Below are 24,355 nucleotides of genomic sequence, written 5' to 3' on the forward strand. Positions count from 1 at the left end.
TGCCTGTTTCTCTTGGACTGCCTGGTGGTCACCCATTCCCTTCCTTCAAGTCCCTTCAGCTGCGGTGTGACCACCTCTCTATACGTGCTATCCACAATGCTCTCAGACCCGCGGATGCTCCACAGTGTTTCCAGCCACCGTTCCAGCTCTGAAACCCGAGCTTCCAGGTGCTGCAGCTGGACACACATCCTGCACACATGCTGGTCCTGGGGACTGGAAATGTTCCCAGATTCCCACATGCAGCAAGAGGAGCAAACCACGGCTTTAAGCTCTCCTGCCATGACTAAACCCTTTAAATTTAAAACTTTAGAAGACTATTATAATTTTAAAAAATCAACCAAGTCTTGCTAAAACAATGATTTACAATTCAATCCAGTTTGAAAAATACCCACCAGGACTTACTCACCAGTCCTAAATGACCAACCTCTTATCCTGAGACTATGCCCCCTAGCTCTAGACTCTCTGGCCAAGGGGAAACAGCCTCTCAGCATCTGACAAGCCCTCTCAGAATTTTGTATGTTTCAATGAGATCACCTCTCACTCTTTTAAGCACTGGGCAATACAGCCCATTCTCATCAATCTCCCAGATCATCTGATTTCCATGTCAAATCTAACAAAAATCAGCAGGTCTGGATTTCTAAAGCTCAATATGTAATAAAGCACTAAACTGCATGGGGCTATATTTAAAAAAATGTCCCATCCAATCTGCTTTTGGATGGGGTAAAAGGTCTGTGTGGAAAGTAGCAATGTACTGTTGCACAATTGTTATTTTAAAGTGAAACAAATTCCACCAAGAAAAAACAATCCTCCTCTGAACACAGGCTCTGCCAGCATTTCACTGAAGCAAATGGGTTCCATTCAGCCTTTAGTAGGTGCATTTAAGTATTGCATAGTTAGGAGTGTCAATATACAACTGACATCCCTCTCCTCCCTGGCAACTGTTTGAAGCTAAACCACTGTTCACAATATTTATAACAACAATTTTTATATTTATAGCATCTTCAACGTAATAAAACGTTCCAAGGCACTATAAAACCAAGTATGACACAGAGTCACAAAAGGAGATATTAGGTCAGCTGACCAAAAGCTTCGTCCAAGAAGTACGGTTTAAGGAGTGTCTTCAAGGAGGAAAGCTAGGGCAGAGAGAGAGAGGTAGGGAGGGCATTCCACAGCCTGGGGCCTAGGCAACTGAAGCACGGCGACCAATGGTGTCATATTCATAATTGTGTCATATTTGACCCGAGATGAGCTTCTGAGCACATGTCCACACCATCACTAAGATTGTTTATTTCCACCTCCATAACATCTCCCAACTCCACCCCTACCTCAGCTCTTCTGCTGCTGAAATCCTCACCCATCTCTCGACTCGACTATTGCAACAAACTCCTGGCCAGCCTCCCATTTTCTACCTTCTGTAAACTTGAGCTCATCTAAAATCTTCTGCTCTTTGTCCTAACTCGCACGAAGTCCCATTCACCCATCACCCTTGTGCTCATCGACTTACAATGGCTCCCGGTCTGGCAATGCCTCAATTTTTAAATTCTCATCCTGGTTTGTAAATCCTTCCATGGCCACACCCCTTCCTATCTCGGTCATCTTCTACAGACCTACAACCTTCTGAGATATCTGTGCTCCTCTGGCCTCTTGAGCATCCTTGATTTTAATCCCTCCACCAATGACAGCTGTGCCTTGAGCTGCCAAGGCTCTGAGCTCTGGAATTCTCACCCTAAACTTTTCCACCTCTCTTTTCACCTTTAAGATGCTCCCTAAAACTTACCTCTTAGACCAAGCTTTTGCTCACTTGCCCCAATATCTCCTTATAACACTCCTTTGAATAGCCTTGGGTGTGATACATCATTAAAGATGCTGTATAAATGAACGTTGTTTAATCTGCTCCTTGTCGATCTCAGCACAGCGTGTTTGAGGATGGAAGGGAGCCAACGATTTACCGCAAAAGTTCTTAAATAAGTTGTGTTACGACCGAGGCGGGAGGAGTGCACGGTCGTTTCTAGTTCCACTTCTCCACCGGTCACAACATATATTTAAATGTTTACCCAGGTACCGATATGGTCAATCCTATACTCTACGCTTTACCCCAGAACAAAATATACCAACCAGGTTTCTTTAACAAACAAAAAAATTATCTATTTATTATCAAAACAAGACTTATCTAGTAACGAAGCAAAGCATTAACACACAGACTGAAATATGAAAGTTCCCTTTTTAAATTAGCCCCTCACAGACACTCTGGGAAAAAAAATACAGAAATTCTCTCTCTGCAGAGGTTTGTTACAAAAAAAGAATACTTTGACCAAATACTTGCTAATTCTTGAAAAAAAAAGATATTGAAAGATGTCGATTGTTCTGGCTGTCACTGGGATCTTCCTGGAACAATTCTTTTCAGGCGACGTTCAAGATCAGTTTGGCAGGCCTTTCAGGAGAAATGCGGCAACAGTTTCAGTCTGTTTCTTACACTTGCTTCTCAGGGCGTCTTAAAGAGATCAAAAAGCTGGTCGGCTTTTCAATGAGATGGAACAAGCCGAATTGGGGCTTGCTCCCTTGGCAAGTTTTCTCCAACAGTTATTTTTTAAAACACCGTCCACACACCTAACTGTCCAAAGCGAAACCAAAATCAATCTCTCCAAAAGCGAAACTCCAAACAGCAAGTCAAAAACCCCCAACCCTCATAAATCTTGTCCTGTCGCTTCTCTGTTAAATATCTCCTTAGTCCAAGGTTTCTGTCGTTTATTTATCTTAAATCACATGATTTCCAGCAAAAAGTTGTTTTCAAAAACATCTCAAGTGTCCCCTCATTGAACTATAAAAAGAGTCCAGTAACTATGAAATCTTCTTCCTCCAAAAAATGAATCCTTTTCCACAACTTAAAAATAGGTCCTCAAAAATTTAACTAAAAAATGGAAGCTCTGTCATAACAGCTGGATATTTTATCTTCATCCTCTATGTCCAAATCCTCCATTGGTTCAGTCAAAATGGCAGGTACAGAACCTGCTCTTCAGCATTTGCTTACTTTTCTTGTATTCTGAGCGATTATAGAGATATCTCCCTGTCCTGCTGCCTTTTGGTGCAGTACAGATATCTCCCCTGTCCCACTGCCTTATGCTTTGATAAAGATATCTCTCCTGTTTCCACCCTGCTGTGATATCTCCCCTGTCCTGCTGCCTTATGCTGTGACAGATATCCCCACTGTCCGGCTGACCAAAGTACCCTCAATTTTTTTTTTGCAGTGCATGGTCAATTTGCTTAAGTACGCAGGCCCTTTAAACTCCTTTGCACAGCTGTGCATGTGCGGCAACTTAAAAAGGGCTGACTTGCGCGTAGCCTGCACAGGAACTTCCGGATTGCTGTAGAGGGAACATTGCTGCTGATCTACGCTGTGGTATAGATATCCCCCTTGTCTTGCTGCCTTATGCTACGATGCAGCTATCTCCCCTGTCCTGCTGCCTTACGCTGCATCAAGTTCCACAGTTGGTAGTAGCCCTCAATTATCTTGTTCAAGTGGACATTTTTCACCAGAGTGTCTAGACAATGAGTGTGAGCAGACTGTAACAGCAGGGGAAAGATGAAAAAAGAGAGAGGTGACCATCAAACTGATCCTGTCCTCATTGAACATACTTGCAATCAAGAGCAGGAACCGGAGCTCACTTCCTTGCTTCCCCCACCTCCCATAAGAGGCCAATTATAGTGCCCCTACTGGCACCCTAAATGGTACATAGATGATTGTTGCTCAAGACAACAACTGTCAATTGATTTCTAAACATAACAATTCAGTACCAAAAAAATTTAATTTACTTGGTGATTGAGATTTTAAAAAAAGCTAGAATAAACAGGATTACTTTCCCGGTCACATCTGTGTGAAATCTGTTTATCTGCTGCACACCACTCAAAGACCTCATTTATTATGGTCCAATTCTACTGAATCTCTGCACAAAAAAACAAGTAAACAAGAAATCTCTGGCACACATACTCAGGAGAGAAAACTTCCCAGAGGCTTGCAGGACTCCTCAGATGGAACTAGCGCAGAGGAGCTTACAAACAAATCTGACAGCCCCAGAAAACCATCAACAACCTCTGGGACTCTAACTGTGCATATGGAAAGTTGCTACAAGACAACAAAAATGGAGCAAACAAAAAGGTCCGATTGCTATGGAAATTTCTTGGTGCTATCGCTTTGGGTAGTCAAATGACTTGACGTGACATTTCATGATCAGAAAATGCACCAGCTCAGTTGCTTCAGTGCTAATGAACTTTTACTATTAAAAGCAAAGCTAAATCATTCTCTGAATTGCAACAGACGACAAGCATTTCTCAAGGATTTTCAACATTTTTGAAATGTTTTTAAGAGTCACAAATCAACAAGATGTGCATGCTCATTTGTCAAAAGCTCAAGTCACTAACTATCCTCTCTCTCCCTCCCCATCCTCCAACTTGCATATCTATCATTTGGTGCAAGAAATTCAAGGGGAGAGAAACAAACTAGCTGTGGCATCCAATTCCAAAACAAAAAACAAAAAACAGGGATAAGGTGGGAGGGAAGAATATTATGATAGTCAGCAAATAATTTTCATTTCCTTCTTAATTTAAAAAGAACCATTTTGTTCTTACACACTTAGTTCTTGCCTTTTCCCTGCATCACTCCCTAGGCTGGCAACCTATTCTCATTCCTCTTCAAACAGTCATATGTTGGTGCACTACAAGTGGGCCGACCCCTAGATTTATGACCATCAGTAAGTTTTCAGCTCCTGGAACTCATCTATGATATCAGTGAAAAGACACTGCATAATTTCCCTCAAATTTCTTCCCAACATCTCTCCTCTTTGGAAAGCACTGGCTCACATGGAGGTATAGTTCTATGGGCAGCAGTGATACTCATCTAACAAGCATGCTCTACATGAGATTGATGACTATATCACTTTACGCGCATGCACACACACAACTCCAAGTACCCCTGATCTTGTTTGATCTCTTAAGGTAAGCAGTACTTGGATGGTTGGCAATCCATACGAGAATATTTGACAAGGGACCATCAGAGCCAAAATGGACTCTGTGTTCAACCAACACCCAACATAAACACTTCCAGCAGAGCCACCAGGAACAGGAACCACTAGCTACAGATGGTGAGGTCCCCTGTAACACATTGCTGTTAAGTTAGCATAGGAAATGGTTTAAAACAGGAATCTTTCTGGTCCATACAGTTTAGTACCACACCACACACTGAACTCACTGATTTACTGCAGCTAACATGTTGGATACATTATTTAAACTAAAGGGTAATGACACCAGGTATTGACCCCAACTTTGTTGCTATGGAACAATGAACCTTGAAGACTCTATGCAATACTTCGGTAGAAACAAGAGCTTGCAGGTGGAGGGAGGGCAACAAGGAAAGCACAACTGGAATTGGAAGAAAAGCATAGGTAGGTGGTAGGGAAAATATAGGGACAGGTGGGGATGTGGTAGGAATATGGGATTAGTGTAGGATTAGTATAAGTGGGTGGTTGATGGTCGGCACAGACTCGGTGGGCCGAAGGGCCTGTTTCAGTGCTGTATCTCTAAAACTAAAAACTAGCACTAAAGCAGCTGCAGACTGTTGGTCCCCATACATCCTCTTCTAGCCAAGACTGGATAGAATGTTTGACAGTAGGAACCGATCACAGCCAAACCACTACTATCCTCAATTAACATCCACCTTCAACAGAGCTTGCTACACATGAACCCTGTGCTCTTATGTCAAGACCACTTCTGAAGTTCAGTCAACACTACTCCATGATCTAGCAGGAGAGTACAATTCAAGCAGTGTAATCAGAACAAAGAATGTTCTCTTGTCAAGATAGCACATGTTGACCACCAGGGATCATTTTCAATAATTCCAAAAACACAAGCTCTAGTGGTATTCAAAAAGGTCACTGAATTAAATTAGCACTTACCAATTACTGATTCTACAGTATTGCTAGCAGGGTAAAATGGAACTGCTTTGGCATTCATCGTTGACAAAGTGGAGGGAGATGAAGTATCAGATCCAATACTAGATGCCAAACTAGATGTTATACTGGAGGCTAGTGGATTTACCACTGAAAACACATTTAAAAGGTTCTGTAAGGGACAGAAGGGATCTGATTAAAACAAGGGTGTGAATGTACTTGCCAATGTGAATGTTAGCATTTTACTGCACTTATTAAATGCAACACCAACCATGGTAAAACTCCATTATGTGAAAAGTTAATCAAATCTATTTATATTCCAATTTTTCCAAACACTATTTCAAATAATATTTTCCCTGTTGAAACATTAGTACTGAATAACAAATATTTCACTCAGAACTACTTATTCACCTTTGATCAAGGAACAAATGCTCAAATGCACTGTGCTACAAGATAAGCATGATTTTGCATCACGAGTGTCTAAATAGCAGCTTTAAAACCTGCCCATGCTGTTAAATGCTGATGGTAGGAATCTGGGGTGGGGTGGGGTGGGGTTGGAAATCAGACACAGAATTACCCCAGCTGCTTTCACACATTTCCCAACACCAGGTTATGCAGAAGGACTGTCTGCTCTCTGAGGCAGAAAAATACGAGCCAATGCAGAAAAACCCAAGGGAGGAGAAACAAATACAAATATATCAAAAAAAAATCACGCATTTGTGTTTAAAAAAAATGTATCACCGGCATCTGTACTACACAGACACAGAGACTAGCAGATCTGACAGTGTCTTTGCTGAGTTAGTTAATTTCAACCAGCAAAGTGAAGGTACTACAGTTGCCCCTGGAGTAAAATGACATAGGGAAAAAATAGCCAGGCAGTTATCATCTGCCACTTAGAAAGTTGTCCACTGATCCTTGGAGCAAGTTCTTGCGTCTGGATGCCAGACTGGAATTGGCAGAGATACTGTTCACGTTCTTATTGTCTGCTGATACTCACTGCCATGCTCACTCAAGACCGACCACTCAAGAAAAGGTACTGAACAGTCGCAAGCAGTAGCAAACCATGTGCCAGCAAGAGAGAGATGGAGGGAAGATGGGGGTTGGGGATGAAATCAGCATAATTGCTCCCAGAGGATCCTGTGTAAACATTCATACCCCTGGATTAATGCAAGTGAAATATTTTCTAGAAAAAAATGAGAATATTTTTGATCAAGTCCAGTTAGGAGTCTCAGACAGTTACTTTACTACATTGGTTAAACAAACATTTCTACACTAAACAGTGCACTGAACACACTTCAAACGTTCAGGTAATCGTGAGAGAGTAATTTTTATGCACCTGTCAGCCAACATAGAGCAATGTTAATGATGCCCAATTTACCTCAAAGTGGTAAAACCATTGCTATCAAAATAATTTTAAATGTCTTTCACTCACCTGTTTACTATCATGTTCATTTAATTTCTGGTTATTCTCTAGTGTTTGGTTCTTATGTTGTTTTGCCTGCAAGTAATCAAACAGTTGTAAGCACTTCCATTTCAATCCAAATCTCACGCACGCCAATAAAAATAATTTCTTCCCTCATCAGTACTCAATACTGCCTCTCCACCCAGGTGGAGAAGAATGAAGAAGTTTGAGCAGTAACTGCACACACGCTCACCATCTCTAAAAGGGGCAGATGGGTAGTAATCATTTCAGAATGACAGGTGCAAGAGATCTGTACAGTCACCTCACAACATGGCAACCAGCAAGTGTTTGAAAATACTGCACTGATCTTACCACATCCTTTTGCGCACATGTAACTAACACCTGGGAAGGGCCAAGAAAAAATTGCCAGCTCCTTACATAATTTCTGGTACTGGTACATCATATTTGGCTCAAATTGCCGGAAGAATTAAGTTCTTAATGGATACCTGAATTGCTCTTGACTTTCAACATTGTCCATTGAACAGATCTGAATGAGCTCTTGCTTTTTGCTACAAGGTGCAATATCCAGTCATGTGCTCCCTGATCTGCTACTGTCCATACTGTCCAATCCACACTCATGCAAAGATTACAAGCCAAATTCTTAAACATGGTCTCCCTTTCCTTGGATGCTACCAGAAGACTGATGACACTCAAACATCAAGTGACAGTATATAGTTTGTGGTGGTGACACCCTCTCTCTTAAATGCTAATACCATAGAAATACATAGAAAACAGAAACAGGCCTTTCAGTCTCACCATTCCTTATTAGAGTTCACCCTTCAATAAGCATGTAGTCTTAACCACCCTGTTTTCCACATCCCTCCTCCCCTTTTCCTTCATCCATCTATCCAAGCTAATCTGAAATGTTGACAATTTCTGCCTCAATCGCTAATCTTGGAAGTGAATTCCACAGCCTCACAACTGCATGTGTGAAGAAGTTTCTCCTGCCCCCCTGTTCTAAATCTCTTAAATTTAATCTTGCATCTATGACCCCTCATTCAAAACCCTCAACTACTGGAATAGCCTGCTTATATCTACCTGGTCGCATCCCTTCATAATTTGAAGCACTCCAATTATATCATCCCGCAATCTTCCTTATTCTACGTTTGGGAAGGTGCTTCCACAAATGAAATTTAGCAGATGGCTGGGGGGACCAATAGACAGAGGGGCCTTCTGACCTGTTGTGCACTTTCTTGCGACTAGTTAGAAAGCACTAGGACAAACCCAAGCTTAGGTCAACCTGATACTCACATGAGAGACATGCAAAATGCTTGGGAACAACTTGGGGAGGAAGAACAGGACAGCATTCTTGCCCTTCCAAAATTCTCAAAAATAAAATAAAGTCAAAACCCTTCTCCTTGATCTTCATCAAATGATGCTCAGAAAATGACTCTGGTTTCAGATTTGATATTAACTCACCTGCACTGACTTCGAGGAACAGTTCCACAGTCTTAGAACTCTTAAATGGCAGACATCTCTGAGTCTATGCATCAGAGACATCAATTGACAAAAGCTGACACCTAAAATGGAAGTGGTCAAAACAGCTCCAAACTGCCAGATCACATCATTGTACAGAAGGAGCCCTAATGTTGCGTACAAGAGCCAAATTACAAACACTGGAATTCACAGCATAAAGTATAGCAGCAGAATAGGCTTTGGGGTCCAAGACTGCAAAAACAGAGTGGGAAAAATATATATTTAGACAAGAGACTAGCCATTAGCCCCAGTTATAATGCAGATATTTTGTATGAGAGTTACCTGATCTTCTCGTTCAAACCCCGGTGCTTTCGGATATGTAGATGTCGGTGATGAGACACTGGACGTCGCAGGATCTGAACATAAACTACCATTAGTGAAATATTTGGGCCTACTTATTGGTCCAATAGGAGACAATGAACTGTTACTACCTGAACTTGAAGTAACCGTTGGGCTGCTGGATGAAGAAACCTGGAATAGAGAAGTATTTAAAGCAACAGAATCACACAAGTGCTCACAGTTAATAGTCACAAGACAACAAATTGACAGGCAACTAATTATTATGGTTTTAAAATTGTGTAAATAGTCAATACAAAATTTTAAAGCAGGTAAATAGCAACTTTTTTTAAAAAAAAGAATGCCCCAAAGCATCTCTTGCTGGGACATAGCTATATGAACTCTGAAGGTCCACTGAACTGGACATTGCTCACGGAAGCCAAAATAGCAACTATTTGTCTATGGTTGCTAATATCTTAACTCTCACCAAGTCCCATTCATCCATCAGCCTTGTGCTGGTCGACTTACACTGCAGGAGCCAGTCACACAGGTCACCTGATTCCCCAATGGCTGGAGGGCTGGCAGGTCACCCAATTTCCCAATGGCTAGTGAGCTGGCAGATTTCCCGATTCCCCCTCACAATGAGTTTCCAGTGTGGCTTGGGCGAACACCAGTAAGTGAAAAGCTAACACAAGCTGATTCCTCATAACTGAGGTTATCTACCTCCCTACATCTATACAAAAAAAAAATCAGTTGGACAGTCTCTTCAGACCTTTTATACACTACAAAGCAAGATCGTCATTTGCGCAAATAAAGGGAGGCTGTTGCTTTAAAATTAAGATTGTAATAAATATGCACCAATTTTTTTTTTGAAGTCAAATGAGGGAACTAATTAAGGATTCATGCAGAGGTCAAGATACAAGTGCAAGCATGCTTGTAAGACTAGTCTCAGCCATCAATCACAAGGCCATTTACATCGCAACTAGATGTGAAAACAGTAAAATGATCACATTCAGGTTATTTGTAGGTGCGGCACTGATGTACTTCAAATACCTATAACATTAAAATATTGACAGCAAAACCAGATAAAATGTTACAGGAATGAACAAGAGTTTCAAGTTCTATCCAGAGTAGTCAGGATACAAGTAGTACAATGATAAGCTGTTTGATGGCACTGAAATACCATACACGTAATACCGTTAAGCAGTACACTCACGTTTCCTATCTGTCCATTATTGCTGCCTGAATTAATACTCGGGCCCCAGTCATTTGTAGATCCAAGACTTTCTGTTGAATAAAGCCGAGTGCCTTGCTTGGGCTGAGCACCTGCCGCAGCTCCTGCTTGCATCATGGAGGCTACCTGATTCATAATCTGCACTTCCTCAGTAGAAGGGATCCCTACAAAGAAAAAATTCGAAATTCAGATCAGAAAATTCAAGCCCTGCTCTACTTAAGAGCTCTACTTGATTAACAAAACAAATAGTAACCAGTTATTTAAGAGTTAAGAGTTCAGGAGTCTCAGAACAACTTAAAATTTATCAACGATAGAAAGTGGAAGCACTTCACTTTTTAAACCTCAGCAGCTCACAGCATCGTGAGCTTGATTGTACGCACACCACTGCAAGCCAGGTGTCCTATCACTCAAAAATTGCAGCAATATATTTAGAGTATATACTTGCTTCATCTCACTAAAATCATAAACTGCATGGTCCAGGATACTAAATCTCCACATATGCAACTACTGAACAGAAAGACAAAGTGGAAGGAAGAGTTGATGCAGGACTAACATTCTGTCACTGGATGTCTCCAGTATAAAGGCATGGAAGATTACACAACAGGAAGTTGTCTTTGGACCCATCCTGCCGGTGTTGGTTCGTCGCCAGAACAAACCACAACTAATCCCACTGTCTCATTCTTGCCTTGTATCCCTTCATTTTCCTCTGCCTTCCCAGATCCCTTCCCCCAACCCTTCAGCACTCCTTGACCTTCTTACTCTCCTGCTGTCACCCTAGGGTTGACTCTCGCTTAAATAAGCCTACAGATTCCCTTTATGCCTTTCTTGACACCCTCTGAAGAACCAACGAGGCTCTCAGCGTTGCCTCAATATATGAAATAACCCCAACTGCCCAACCCTACTCTTTTGCTGGCCTTCCTGCCCAGCATGCCTGCTGAGGGCTAATTTTGCTAATCTCCTCCCCATCCAACTCACCCCTCTAGAATGCAACATTAGGACCAGTTCTGGGGCAGGAGGCACCTATTCAAAAGGGATGGGATACACCTCAACAGGACTGGGACCAATATCCTCGTAGGGAAGGCTGGCTCATGTGGTTGGGCAGGGTTTAAAATAAATTCGCACCAGCATATGAAGCTGAAAAGAGGAATAAGGTACATAAAGGAATGAGTGTCGGATGGTACTAGAGAAGGAAGTAGTACCATATTGGAGAGGAGCAGACTAAGAAGCACTACAGGAACATAAAGACATGTTTACAATGCACAAAGTGTGGTGAATAAGACTGGTGAGCAACAAGCACAAATAGCCTTGTGGGAATATGATGTAGTGGCATTATTGGAAACGTGGCTTAAAAATGGTGAAGACTGGGCACTTAATATTCAAGGATACAGAGTGCTCAGAAAATATTGGGAAGAAAAAACGGGAGGTGGGGTGGCAGTACTCATTAGGGAAGACGTTGTAGTGTTGGAAAGGGATGATGACCTTCAGGGGGCTATGATGGAAGTGATTTTTCTTTGTTAAAATATTTTTTGAGGAATTCATAGTCAAACGGAATAAATGTTGGACCACTTTTTTCTCGAGAGGGCACTGAAAGAATTAGTTGGCAACAATGTTACTGGTTGTCACTCAAGTTAAAAATAAAACACAAACCCTGGTAAGAGAGAGATGTGGGCAGAGAAGACAGTCGCTTGCCCCTTGATGGGACAAGCTCAGGGGAGCAGCAAAGAGCACCTGAGAGGACAGCAAACTCAGAAGCTTTTGGTTGTGTGACAGAGTGTGCTTTACCTTCTGGAGTGAGCAGCTGATAAAGTTAGCCTGAAGAAGTAGTGAAGGAAGGAGAATAGACCACAAATCAACTCCTTTTCCAGCAAATCTCTAAAAGACCCCGAGAAGTCCACTGTGCCAATTCATCTCATCTCCTAGCTTTGAAGAAAGCCTGCGACATCAATTCTCAATGCTGCCTGAAAACAACTATTCTAAAAGATCCCAGTGATTTGTCTACGTATACTCAGAAGTTAAGCTGTATGCCAGTTTTGGAACAACATAGCTCATCTGCTGTTTGCCTCAAAAAGAGCAAGTTGTCAACCCAAGTGCTTGTTCGTCTGTAACAGAGTTCTGAATTTTTAAAAAATCCCTTTCATTTTTTCGGTTAAATGGTGCATGTATGTGTGTGTGTGTGTGCGTGCGTGCGAGAGAGTGTGGGGCTAAGGTAAAAAAGGACTTTAAAAGTTGGCTATGGTAAAAATGAAACTTTAAACATTTCTATCTGTATGTTTATGCTTTACTTCATTACTAGTTAAGACTTGTTCTAAAATAAACTTCATTAAAGAAATATGGTTAGTGTGTTCCATTCTGGGAAAAATAGAGTATATGATTGACTGTATTAGTAAGTGGGAAAAGTTAATATGTCGTGATCTGTGGGACTAGAATAAAACAGTGCAGTCCTCCCGCCTCAGTCGTAACAAATATAACTGTGGGCTCTCTTTCCGAGATAAACCCAATGCTGACGACGTACAATTGTAAGTGGGGCAATAATAATTGAAAAAGGAGAAAGAAAAAAAAACAGTTTCTTTTGTAATAAAATTTACACCACCGGAATGTCTTTAAAAGTTGCTCGACTTTTCTGGGAAGGAGGATGTATCCTTGAGTGATTTGAGATACTTAACCAAGATTAAACTAAAGGATTTGGCAGACCCGTTGGTGTTAGAGTTAAAACCAGGAACTAAGAAAGTAGACATAATTGAATAGCACACCATTTGAAACTGGAAGAAAAAAGCAAACCAGAGGGTAGAGCAGTTGAATTAGCTAAAATTCAGTTACAGATGAGGAACCTTGAACTTGACAAGGAAAAAGCAATGGGAATAAAAAACAACTTGAGCTTGAAGGAGAATTGACAATAAAAAAAAAAACTTGATTTCGAAGAAAAGGAGAGAGAAAGAGAACACCATATTAGAAAGCTTGAACTAAGTCAAAAGAGTGATCTTGACTCCAGTGAAAATTCTGGTGGGGAAAGACCTGTCTCCAGCTCAAGACCAGTGGAGAGCTGTTTAAATTTGTTCAAGCCCTCCCAAAATTTGAGGAAAGGGTTGTAGAGGCATTTTTCCATTTCTTTTGAAAAGATAGCCAAACAGATAAAGTGGCCAAACGAAAGCTGGACACTGCTTATGTAAAGTAGGTTGATGGGCAAGGCTCATGAAGATTATGCCATGTTTTCTGAGGAGGCTTCTGCAGATTACGAGATGGCAAAAAAGGCTATTTTCGCTGTTAATGAGTTAGTCCCTGAAGCTTACCGACAGAAATTTCAGAACCTCTGGAGACTGTCTGGGTCAGACGTATAGAAATTTGAGTGGGTAAAAGAAATTAATTTTGATTGTTGGATATGGGCACTAAAGATGGAGGCCAAATATGAGAAACTTCGGAACTAATTCTCCTGGAAGAATTTAAAAATACATTCCCTCCATTAGTAAGAACCCATGTAGAGCACCAGAAGGTTTCAATGGCCAGACAGGCAGCGGAAATTGTTGATGATTATGAGCTTGTGTATAAACCCAAACCCTTTGTCCATCACCGCCACAAAACCAAGAAGAAAAGGTGGGAGGGTGAAATGAAGGAAAGTGGCTGGGGACATGAAGGGGCAGCTGGAAACGCCCCGGGATCTCCTCCTCAGGTCAGATAGGAAGATGCTGAGGATGGAAGTGAGGTCGCAAGCCTAAATGTCACTAGGTGGGACATCTTCGTGCAGAATGCTGGAAGTTGCAGGGAAAACCCATGGGACTAAATCCCCCACTAACATCCTGGGGGTTACCATTGACCAGAAACTGAACTGGAGTAGCCATATAAATACCATGGCTACAAGAGCAGGTCAGAGGTTAGGAATCCTGCAGCAAGTAACTCACCTCCTGACACCCCAAAGACTGTCCACCATCTACAAAACACAAGTCAGGAGTGTGATGGAATAGTCTCCACTTGCCTGGATGGGTGCAGCTCCAACAACACTCAAGAAGCTCAACACCATCCAGGATAAAGCAGCCGGCTTGATTGGCACCCCATCCACAAACATTCACTCCCTCCACCACCGATGCACAGTGACAGCAGTGTTTACCATCTACAAGATGCACTGCAGCAATACACCATGCTCCTTAGACAGCACCTTCCAAACCCGTGACCTCTACCACCTGGAAGGACAAGGGCAGTAATTGCATGGGAACACCGCCACTTGCATGTTCCCCTCCAAGCCACACACATCCTTACTTGGAATTATATTGCCATTTCTTCACTGTTGCTGTGTCAAAATCCTGGAACCCCCTTCCTAAATGCATTGTGGGTGCATCTACTGCAGCGGTTCTACGCGACTCACCATCACCTTCTCAAGGGCAATTAGGGATGGGCAATAAATGTTGGCCTGGCTAGCCATGCCCACATCCCATGAACGAATAAAAAAAAACTATTAAGGACAGTGCATGAAATTCCTATAGAGGGACATTGGGGATCTGGAAGACCAAATCACATATAGGTCAACATTTTTACTGGCCAGGTCTTTCCAAGGACATGGTGCAGTTTGTAAAACATGCCATACGTGCCAGATTGTGGAAAAACCACAACCTGCCATAAAACCGGCACCTCTAATTCCCATATCAGTTTTTACGACAGCCATTTAGTAAGGTGTTGGTAGATTGTGTAGGACCTTTACCAAAAACAAAAGCAGGATACCAATATACACTCACGATCATGGATGTGCCTACTCAGTTCCCAGAGGCCATTCCTTTGAGAACAATTTCTGCTCAGGTCGTGGTAGAGAAGTTAACCTAGTTCTTCACTAGATATGGATTACTGATTGAGGTTCAGTTGGATCAAGGTTCCAATTTTATGTCTAAAATTTTTCAGGAAGTTATGGATAATTTGGGTATAACACAGGTAAAGTCTTCATCATGCCACCCACAAACACAAGGAGCTTTAAAAAGGTAGCATTAGACCCTCAAAACGATGATCAGGGTATACTGTCATGGATATCCCCACGATTGGGATAAAGGGCTAGAATTTCTTCTGTTTGCCACTAGGAATTCACCTAATGAATCTACAGGTTTTAGTCCGTTTGAATTTATTTATGGACATGAGTTAAGAGGTTCGCTAAAACTAATTGAATCTTCTGTGCTAGATTATGTATCTGTGTTCTGGGAACGGTTCACGTGAGCCTGCAAAGTGGCTTAGCAACACCTTAAAGCTTCCCAAACAACTATTAAGAAATGGGCAGGCAGACAGACAAGCATGTTAAGATCCAAACAATTCAACCTGGGGATGAAGTGTTGGTATTACTGCCTTTACAGGGTGAAGCACTGAAAGCACGATTCAGTGATCCATATAAAGTGGTCAAGTGAATTGGTGAAGTAAATTATTTGACATCCCAGATCGCAGGAAAAAGAATCGACTGTGTCATATCAATATGTTCAAACAATATTACCGCCGGGAAGTGGATAAGCAAGCACGGGTATGTCAGGCAGTACAGACAGTGAAGGATGACAGGGATAGTGAAGATGAGGCAGAAGGAGGCCTAGACAATTCTCAAATTGAACCTCCCACTATCCGGTTAGCTAATACTGAATTGCTAAGGAGATTGGACACTGTGCTTTCATAGTCAGATGCAAACCAACTAGAAGACCTAACAAGGCTACTCACAGCATTTAAAAGTGTTTGTTGGGATAAGCCAGGATGGACAACCTTAGCCACACATGACGCAGGGGAATCCGTTCCTATAAAACAGCACCCTTACTGCTTAAGTCCAGAGAAGCAGGCCCAGGTAAAAGCAGAAATCCAATACCTGCTGGAGAACCACCTAATAGAACCCAATCAAAGCAGCTGGAGTTCACCAGTAGTATCAATGTCTAAACGTGACGGTTCAACTAGGCTCTGCATAGACTACCGAAAAATTAATGCAATAACAAAGACTGACGTCTACCCAATCCTTGCTTGGTACAACTGTGTTAGGAAGGTTGCAGTCGGCTGATTTGGTGATCAACTTTGTAGAAAAAATTAAAAACCAGAATGCCAGACTATTCTGATTGAGTTTACTGTTACAACCTTAACACTTGGAGATTATCCACATTGCGGGCAAAAATGTTATTACAGATGTTTTATCGAGGATCTAACTTTGTTCGAGTTGTCTGAATGAAGGAGGGTACAGAGCAGAATTTTATTAACTACAAGAAAAGAATGAATGAGTATGAGTGTGAAAATGTGTTTTAAAATTTTTTATCTTCAATTTTTCCCGCACTTGGTAATGAAACGCATTAAAAAAATGGCATTTCATTCTTCCGAGGTTGGAGGTGTTTATGGAAGTGATTTTTTTTTTGTTCAAATATTTTTTGAGGAATTCATAGTCAAACTGAACAAATATTGGACCAGTTTTTTTTTTTTTAGAAGGCACTGAAAGAACTGGTTGGCAACAATGTTTTTGGTTGTCACATGATTCAAGTTACAAATAGAACAGAAACCCTGGTAAAAGGGAGACGTGGGCAGAGAAGTCAGTGGCACGTCCCTTGATTGGACAAGCCCAGGGAGCAGCAGAGCGCACCTCAGGGCGGCAAACTCACAAGCTTTTGGTTGTGTGTCAGAGTGTGTTTTACCTTCTGGAGTGAGCAGCTGATATATTTAGCCTGAAGAAGTGAAGGAAGGAGAAAAGACCACAACCCAGCTCTCTTTCCAGCAAATCTCTAAAAGACACTGAGAAGTTCAGTGTATCAATTCATCTCGTCTCATGTTTTTGGACAACGCCTGCTACATTAATTCTCAATGCCACCTGAAAAGAACTGTTCTGGGTTTTCCTCAAAAATGAGCACGTAATCAGCCCAAGTGCTTTTTTGTCTGTAGCAGAGCTCTGAATTTTTTTTTTTAAATCCTTTTTTTTTGGTTAACTGGTATTTGTGTGTGTGTGTGTGTGTGTACGTGACAGTGTGTGGGGCTACGGTAAAAAGGGACTTTAAAAGTTGGTTACGGTAAAAAGGGAACTTGAAAAATTTCTGTGCGTTTATGCTTTACTTCATTACTAGTTAAGACTTGTCCTAAAATAAACTGTTAATTTTGTTCGTTCAAGAAATTTGCTTTGTGTGTTCCATTCTGGGAAAAATAGTGCATACTGAAATAAAAGCAAAATACTGCAGATGCTGGAAATCTGAAATAAAAACAGAAAGTGCTGGCAATACTCAGCAGGTCTGGCAGCAATTGTGGAGAGAGAAGCAGAGTTAACGTTTCAGGTCGGTGACCTTTCATCCCATCATTGCTTCTTAACTCTAACCAAATGGATTATGTCTTTGTCCGGTTGTGACCGAGGCGAGAAGAGTGCACTGTTTATTCTAGTCCCACTTCTCCACAAGTCACAACATATACATTTTAAAATTTCCCACTTAATACAGTCAATCATATACAATATAAAATAAAAACAGAAAGTGCTGGAAATACTCAGTAGGTTCTATGGAGACAGAAACAGAGAAAACATTTCAGGTCTGTGACCTTTCGTCAGAACTCGCAAAGGTTAGAAATACAATAGGTTTTGAGCAATAGGTTTTGGGCGGGGGGGGGGGGGAGGGGGGGGAGGAAGGAGAACAAAAGGGAATGTGTGTGACAGGGCAGAGGGCAGGAGAGATTAAATGACAAAAATGTCATAGAACAAAGGCAAAGAGAGTGCTAATCATTGTAGTGAAAAACAAAGCATAAGTCCAGAGAGAGTGTTAATGGCAGAATAATTAGCAGCTCTGTCCAAAAGCACAAACATGAAAAACAAGTTTAAGACAGGCACACGGTTAAAAATATAATGAAATTTAAAAAGAATAAAAAATTTTAAAAAGCCAGTCATGCTCTGAAATTGTTGAACTCAATATTGAGTCCAGAAGGCTGTAGAGTGCCTAATCAGAATCAGATTTATAAAATCCAGATTGTGCTTGACTAATCCAATTGATTTTTGTGATGAGGTAACAGAGAACATGGATGAAGGAAAAGCAATGGATGTTGTCTATATAGATATTAAGAAAGCATTTGACAAAGTACCACATCGAAACTGGTTACTAAAATCGAGGCTCATGGAATAGGAAGCTTGGTTTAAAAAGTGCCTCAAGGACAGAAAACAGCAAGAGATGGCAAATGCTTTTTAAGACTGGAGGATGGTCAACTGTGGTGTTCAAGGTGCAGTCCTAGGACCACTACTTTTCTCGTCATACATAAATGACTTGGATATTGGAATACAGAGTAAAATTTCAAAATTTGCTGATAATACCAAACTTGGAAGTGTGGCAGACAATAAGGATGATACCAATCAACTGCAACTGGACATAGATAGGCTAACAGAATAGGCAGACAAGCGGCAGATGGAATTTAACACAGAAATGTGAGGTGATACATTTTGGCGAAAGGGATAGGGAGAGGCAATACAGACTAAATGGCACAGTTCTAAAGAGTATAGAGGGACAGAGGGATCTAGGGGTTCATGTGCATAGATCTTTGAAGGTGGCAGGGCATTTTGAGAAAGTGGTTAGCAAAGTATACGGCATCTTAGGCTTTATAAATAGAGGTATTGAGTACAAAAGTAGGGAAGTTATGCTGAACCTTTATAAAACAACTACAGCATTGCATCCAGTTCTGGTTGCCACACTTTAGGAAGGATGTTGGGGTCCTTGAGAGGGTACAGTAGAGATTTACAAGAAAGGTTCCAGGGTAGTCAAAGCAAAGCTGTTCCCATTAGCTGATGGACTAGGAGACAGAGATCTGTGGTTTTGGCCAAGCGATGCAGGGGAGATATGAGGAAGAACTTTTTTATGCAGTAAGCGGTCATGACTTGGAACTTGCTGCTGAAGAGGGTAGTGGAAGCAGAGACGATGAATGATTTCAAAAGGAAATTGGATGGGCATATGGCAGAAATAAACTGACAGGATTACGGGGCAAGTGCTGGGTAAAGGGACTTATTAGATTGCTCTACAGAGAGCTGGCATGGATTCAATCGGCCACATGGCCTCCTTCTGTGCTGTTACGACTATGAATCTTTACTTCCAAACACTTTCAGGGAATTATGTATTTGAATCCCCAGGTTTCTATGTTCAGCCATGTTTCAGCATCTACCCATTGAGTGTATAGTCCCATTTTCTTCCCAAAATACATTAACTCACACCTGCCAAGTTAAATTGTGCTTGCCATCTTTCTGTGTTTTCTGTTAAGCTGTTCCATGCCCTATTGAAGTCCTTTACAGATCTCTTTGCAGTTTGACAAAACTGTCAATGAGCAAATTTCAGTATTGTGCTCCCCATTCCAAGTTCAAATCATTTATAGGTATTCACAGAATAGTAAAGTATGGAAGGTCAGTCAGCTCATCATGCCTATGCTGGCTCTTTGAAATACCTATCCAATTAGTCCCACTCCAACTCTGCCCCCACTCTTTCACCATACCCAGCAATTTTTTCCGACTCAAGGTGGATGACAGCATTGTGATAATATTACTGGACTAATAATCCAGAGGCCTGGACTAATGCTCAGGGACATTAGTTCAAATCCCATCATGGCAGCTGGGGGAATTTAAATTCAACTAATTAATACATCTGGAATAAAATGCTTTTTTTTTATCCATTCATGGGATGTGGGCGACGCTGGCCAGGCCAGCGTTTATTGCCCATCCCTAATTGCTCTCAAGAAGGTGGTGGTGAGCTGCCTTCTTGAACCGCTGCAGTCCATTTGGGATAGGTATACCCACAGTGCTGTTAGGAAGGGAGTTCCAGGATTTTGACCCAGCGACAGTGAAGGAACGGCGATATAGTTCCAAGTCAGGATGGTGTGTGACTTGAAGGGGAACTTGCAAGTGGTTGTGTTCCCATGTATTTGCTGCCCTTGTCCTTCTAGTTGGTAGAGGTCGCAGGTTTGGAAGGTGCTGTCTAAGGTGCCTTGGTGCACTGCTGCAGCGCATCTTGTAGATGGTACACACTGTTGCCACTGTGCTGGTGGTGGAGGGAGTGAATGTTTGTAGATGGGGTGCCAATCAAGCTGGCTGCTTTGTCCTAGATGGTGTCGAGCTTCTTGAGTGTTGTTGGAGCTGCACCCATCCAGGCAAGTGGAGAGTATTCCATCACACTCCTGACTTATGCCTTGTAGATGGCGGACAGGCTTTGAGGAGTCAGGTGGTGAGTTGCTCGACTCAGGATTCCTAGCCTCTGACCTGCTCTTGTAGCCACGGTATTTATATGGCTACTCCAGTTCAGTTTCTGGTCAACTCGGTCAAATGCTGCCTTGATGTCAAGGGCAGTCACTCTCACCTCACCTCTTGAGTTCAGCCCTTTTGTCCATGTTTGAACCAAGGCTGTAATGAGGTCAGGAGCTGAGTGGCCCTGGCGGAACCCAAACTGAGCGTCACTGAGCAGGTTATTGTGAAGCAAGTGCTGCTTGATGGCACTGTTGATGACACCTTCCATCACTTTACTGATGATAGAGAGAAGGCTGATGGGGCGGTAATTGGCTGGGTTCGATTTGTCCTGCTTTTTGTGTACAGGACATACCTGGGCAATTTTCCACATTGCAGGGTAAATGCCAGTGTTGTAGCTGTACTGGAACAGCTTGGCTAGGGGCGCGGCAAGTTCTGGAGCACAGGTCTTCAGTACTATTGCCGGATTATTGACAGGGCCCACAGCTTTTGCAGTGTCCAGTGCCTTCAGTCGTTTCTTGATATCACGAGGAGTGAATCGAATTGGCTGAAGTCTGGCATCTGTGATGCTGGAGACTTCAGGAGGAGGCACAGATGGATCATCAACTCGGCACTTCTGGCTGAAGATTGTTGCAAATGCTTCAGCCTTATCTTTCGCACTGATGTGCTGGGCTCCCCCATCATTGAGGATGGGGATATTTGTGGAGCCACCTCCTCCAGTTAGTTGTTTAATTGTCCACCACTATTCACGGCTGGATATGGCAGGACTGCAGAGCTTAGATCTGATCCGTTGGTTATGGAATCACTTAGCTGTCTATCGCATGCTGCTTATGCAGTTTGGCATGCAGATAGTCCTGTGTTGTAGCTTCACCAGGTTGACACCTCATTTTGAGGTATGCCTGGTCCTGCTCCTGGCATGCCCTCCTGCACTCTTCATTGAACCAAGGTTAGTCTCCTGGCTTGATGGTAATGGTAGAGTGGGGAATATGCCGGGATATACCAGGCCATGAGGTTACAGATTGTGGGTTGAGTACAGTTGTGCTGCTGCTGATGGCCCACAGCGCCTCATGGATGCCCAGTTTTGCATTGATAGATCTGTTCGAAATCTATCCCATTTAGCACGGTGATAGTGCCACACAGCACGATGGACGGTATCCTCAATGTGAAGGCGGGACTTCGTCTCCACAAGGACTGTGCGGTGGTCACTCCTACCAATACAGTCATGGACAGAAGCATCTGCAGCAGGCAGATTGGTGAGGACGAGGTCAAGTATGTTTTTCCCTCGTATTGGTTCCCCCACCACCATTCTCATTAATCTATCTTTCTTTCTTTCTTTGGCCTCCTTGTCTCGAGAGACAATGGGTAAGTGCCTAGAGGTGGTCAGTGGTTTGTACAGCAGCACCTGGAGTGGCTATAACGGCCAATTCTAGAGTGACAGACTCTTCCACAGGCGCTACAGATAAAATTGGTTGTCGGGGCTGTTACACAGTTGGCTCTCTCCTTGCGCCTCTGTCCTTTTTCCTGCCAACTGCTAAGTCTCTTCGACTCGCCACTCTTTAGCCCCGCCTTTATGGCTGTCCGTCTGCTCTGGCGATCATTGGCAACTGACTCCCACGACTTGTGGTCAATGTCACAGGACTTCATGTCGCGTTTGCAGACGTCTTTAAAGCGGAGACATGGACGGCCGGTGGGTCTGATAGCAGTGACGAGCTTGTTGTACAATGCGTCCTTGGGGATCCTGCCATCTTCCATGCGGCTCACATGGCCAATTCTCATTAATAATAATGAAACTACTGGATTGTTGTCAAAACTCATCTGGTTTACTAATGTCCTTCAGAGGAGGAAATATGCCATCCCTCCCTGGTCTGGCCTACATCTGACTCCAGATCCACAGCGATGTGGTTGACTCTTAACTGCCCTCTGAAATGGTTTAGATTTAGTTTTAGAGATACAGCACTGAAACAGGCCCTTCGGCCCACCGAGTCTGTGCCGACCATCAACCACCCATTTATACTAATCCTACACTAATCCCATATTCCTACCACATCCCCACCTGTCCCTTATATTTCCCTACCACCTACCTATACTAGGGGCAATTTATAATGGCCAATTAACCTATCAACATGCAAGTCTTTGGCATGTGGGAGGAAACCGGAGCACCCGGAGGAAACCCACGCAGACACAGAGAGAACTTGCAAACTCCACACAGTACCCAGAATTGAACCCGGGTCGCTGGAGCTGTGATGCTGCGGTGCTAACCACTGCGCCTCTGTGCCGCCCGAATGTAGAGACCCACTCAGCTGTATCAAACTGCTGCAGAAAAAAACACCGTGGGTGTACAGTACATGGACTGCAGCAGTCAAGGCGGCAGCTCACCACTACCCTCTCAAAGGTAATTAGGGATGGGCAATAAATGCCAGCCTTGCCTGCCATGTTCACATCCCAAGAAAGAATAAAATTTTTTTTATCCAATTCACTTTTGAAAGTTATTACTGAATTAGCTTCCAACATCCTTCCAAGCAGGCCATTCACGATCATAACAATTTGCTGTATAAATATTTTTCATGTCATCTCTGATGCCAATTGTCTTAAACCTGCACCCTTTGGTTAACGACCGTTCTGCCACTGGAAACAGTTTCTCCTTAATTACTCTATCAAAACTATTCATGACTTTGAACACGTCTATCAAATCTTCTCGTAACCTTCTGTGTTATAAAGGAGAACCGCCTCAGTTTATCTAATCTCTCCAGTAAATGAAGTCTTCAATCCCTAGTACCATTCTAACAAATCTCCCCTGCACCAAGGGCTTGACATCCTTCCTAAAGCACGGTGACCAGAATTGGACACAATACTCCAGCTGGGGCCTAACCAGTGTTTTATACGTATTTAGCATAATTTCCTTGCTATTGTACTCTATTTAAAAAGCCAATGTACCCATATGTCTTTTCAATTTATTGAGCCACCTTTAAAGATTAATGTACATACAATCCCAGGTCTCTCTGCTCCTGCACATGCATCAAAATTGTACCATTTTGTTAATATTGCCTCTCCTCAATCTTCCTACCAAAATGCATCACATCACACTTCTAGTGAGAACAGAAATGGAGCCAGCATTGACCCCTGGGGTGCATCATTTCTAATTCATCCCCAATCCAAACACCTCCAGTAACCTGAATCCTGTGCGACACTGATTAAGCATTAAGTAGAAGAAAGAACTTTGTGCATAAAATGTTTAACCTACTAAACATTTCACAAATGATGATGGATGAAAGAATTGTGTGTACCAGAGGAAAGATGTAGAACAATTGTTAGAGATAGAATTGGCTCAGTCCATCAACCAACTTTCTATCCTTGTTACTACAGTTCCCCTTGTATGTCTGAAAGATGCCGTGAATCACCTTATTGAATTACTCTGAAAACAGTAGTACAACACATCTCCCTTCATTTATCTTCAGAAAATTCAAATTCAAAGTTGACAAATACAACTTGCATTTAACAAATCCATGCTGGCTGTCCTGGTTTAACCCATGCATTTCTAAATGCTCTTTAATTTGATCTCAAATTATGAATTCTAAGAGTTTGCCTACAACTGACATTGGACACATACATCTACAGTTACCCCATTTATCCTTCCTTGAAGCAGAAGTGCTATATTGGTTACCCTCCAACTCCCCCTTCCCCACAATTTTAATTAACTAAGCGAGACTGAAAGATTGTCAATAGCACCTCTGCTAGTGCCTCTCCAATTTCCTTCAATGTGGTTAAAAATATTATACTTTGATGTGGGATGGTTAGGTTTACAA

At 42.3% G+C, this 24,355-nt stretch overlaps 1 protein-coding gene across 1 annotated transcript in view; it reads right to left on the minus strand.

Annotated features, from left to right (window-relative positions):
• The window catches only part of unkl (unk like zinc finger), a 191,751-nt gene that overhangs the window by 47,570 nt on the left and 119,826 nt on the right, over positions 1-24,355 (minus strand). The window contains 4 exon segments of the mRNA XM_068056094.1: positions 5,946-6,111; positions 7,372-7,437; positions 9,160-9,348; positions 10,370-10,551. Coding sequence (XP_067912195.1) covers positions 5,946-6,111; positions 7,372-7,437; positions 9,160-9,348; positions 10,370-10,551 — 603 coding nt within the window.

This window comes from Heterodontus francisci, chromosome 24, assembly GCF_036365525.1.
Source record: "Heterodontus francisci isolate sHetFra1 chromosome 24, sHetFra1.hap1, whole genome shotgun sequence".
Lineage (NCBI taxonomy): Eukaryota > Metazoa > Chordata > Chondrichthyes > Heterodontiformes > Heterodontidae > Heterodontus > Heterodontus francisci.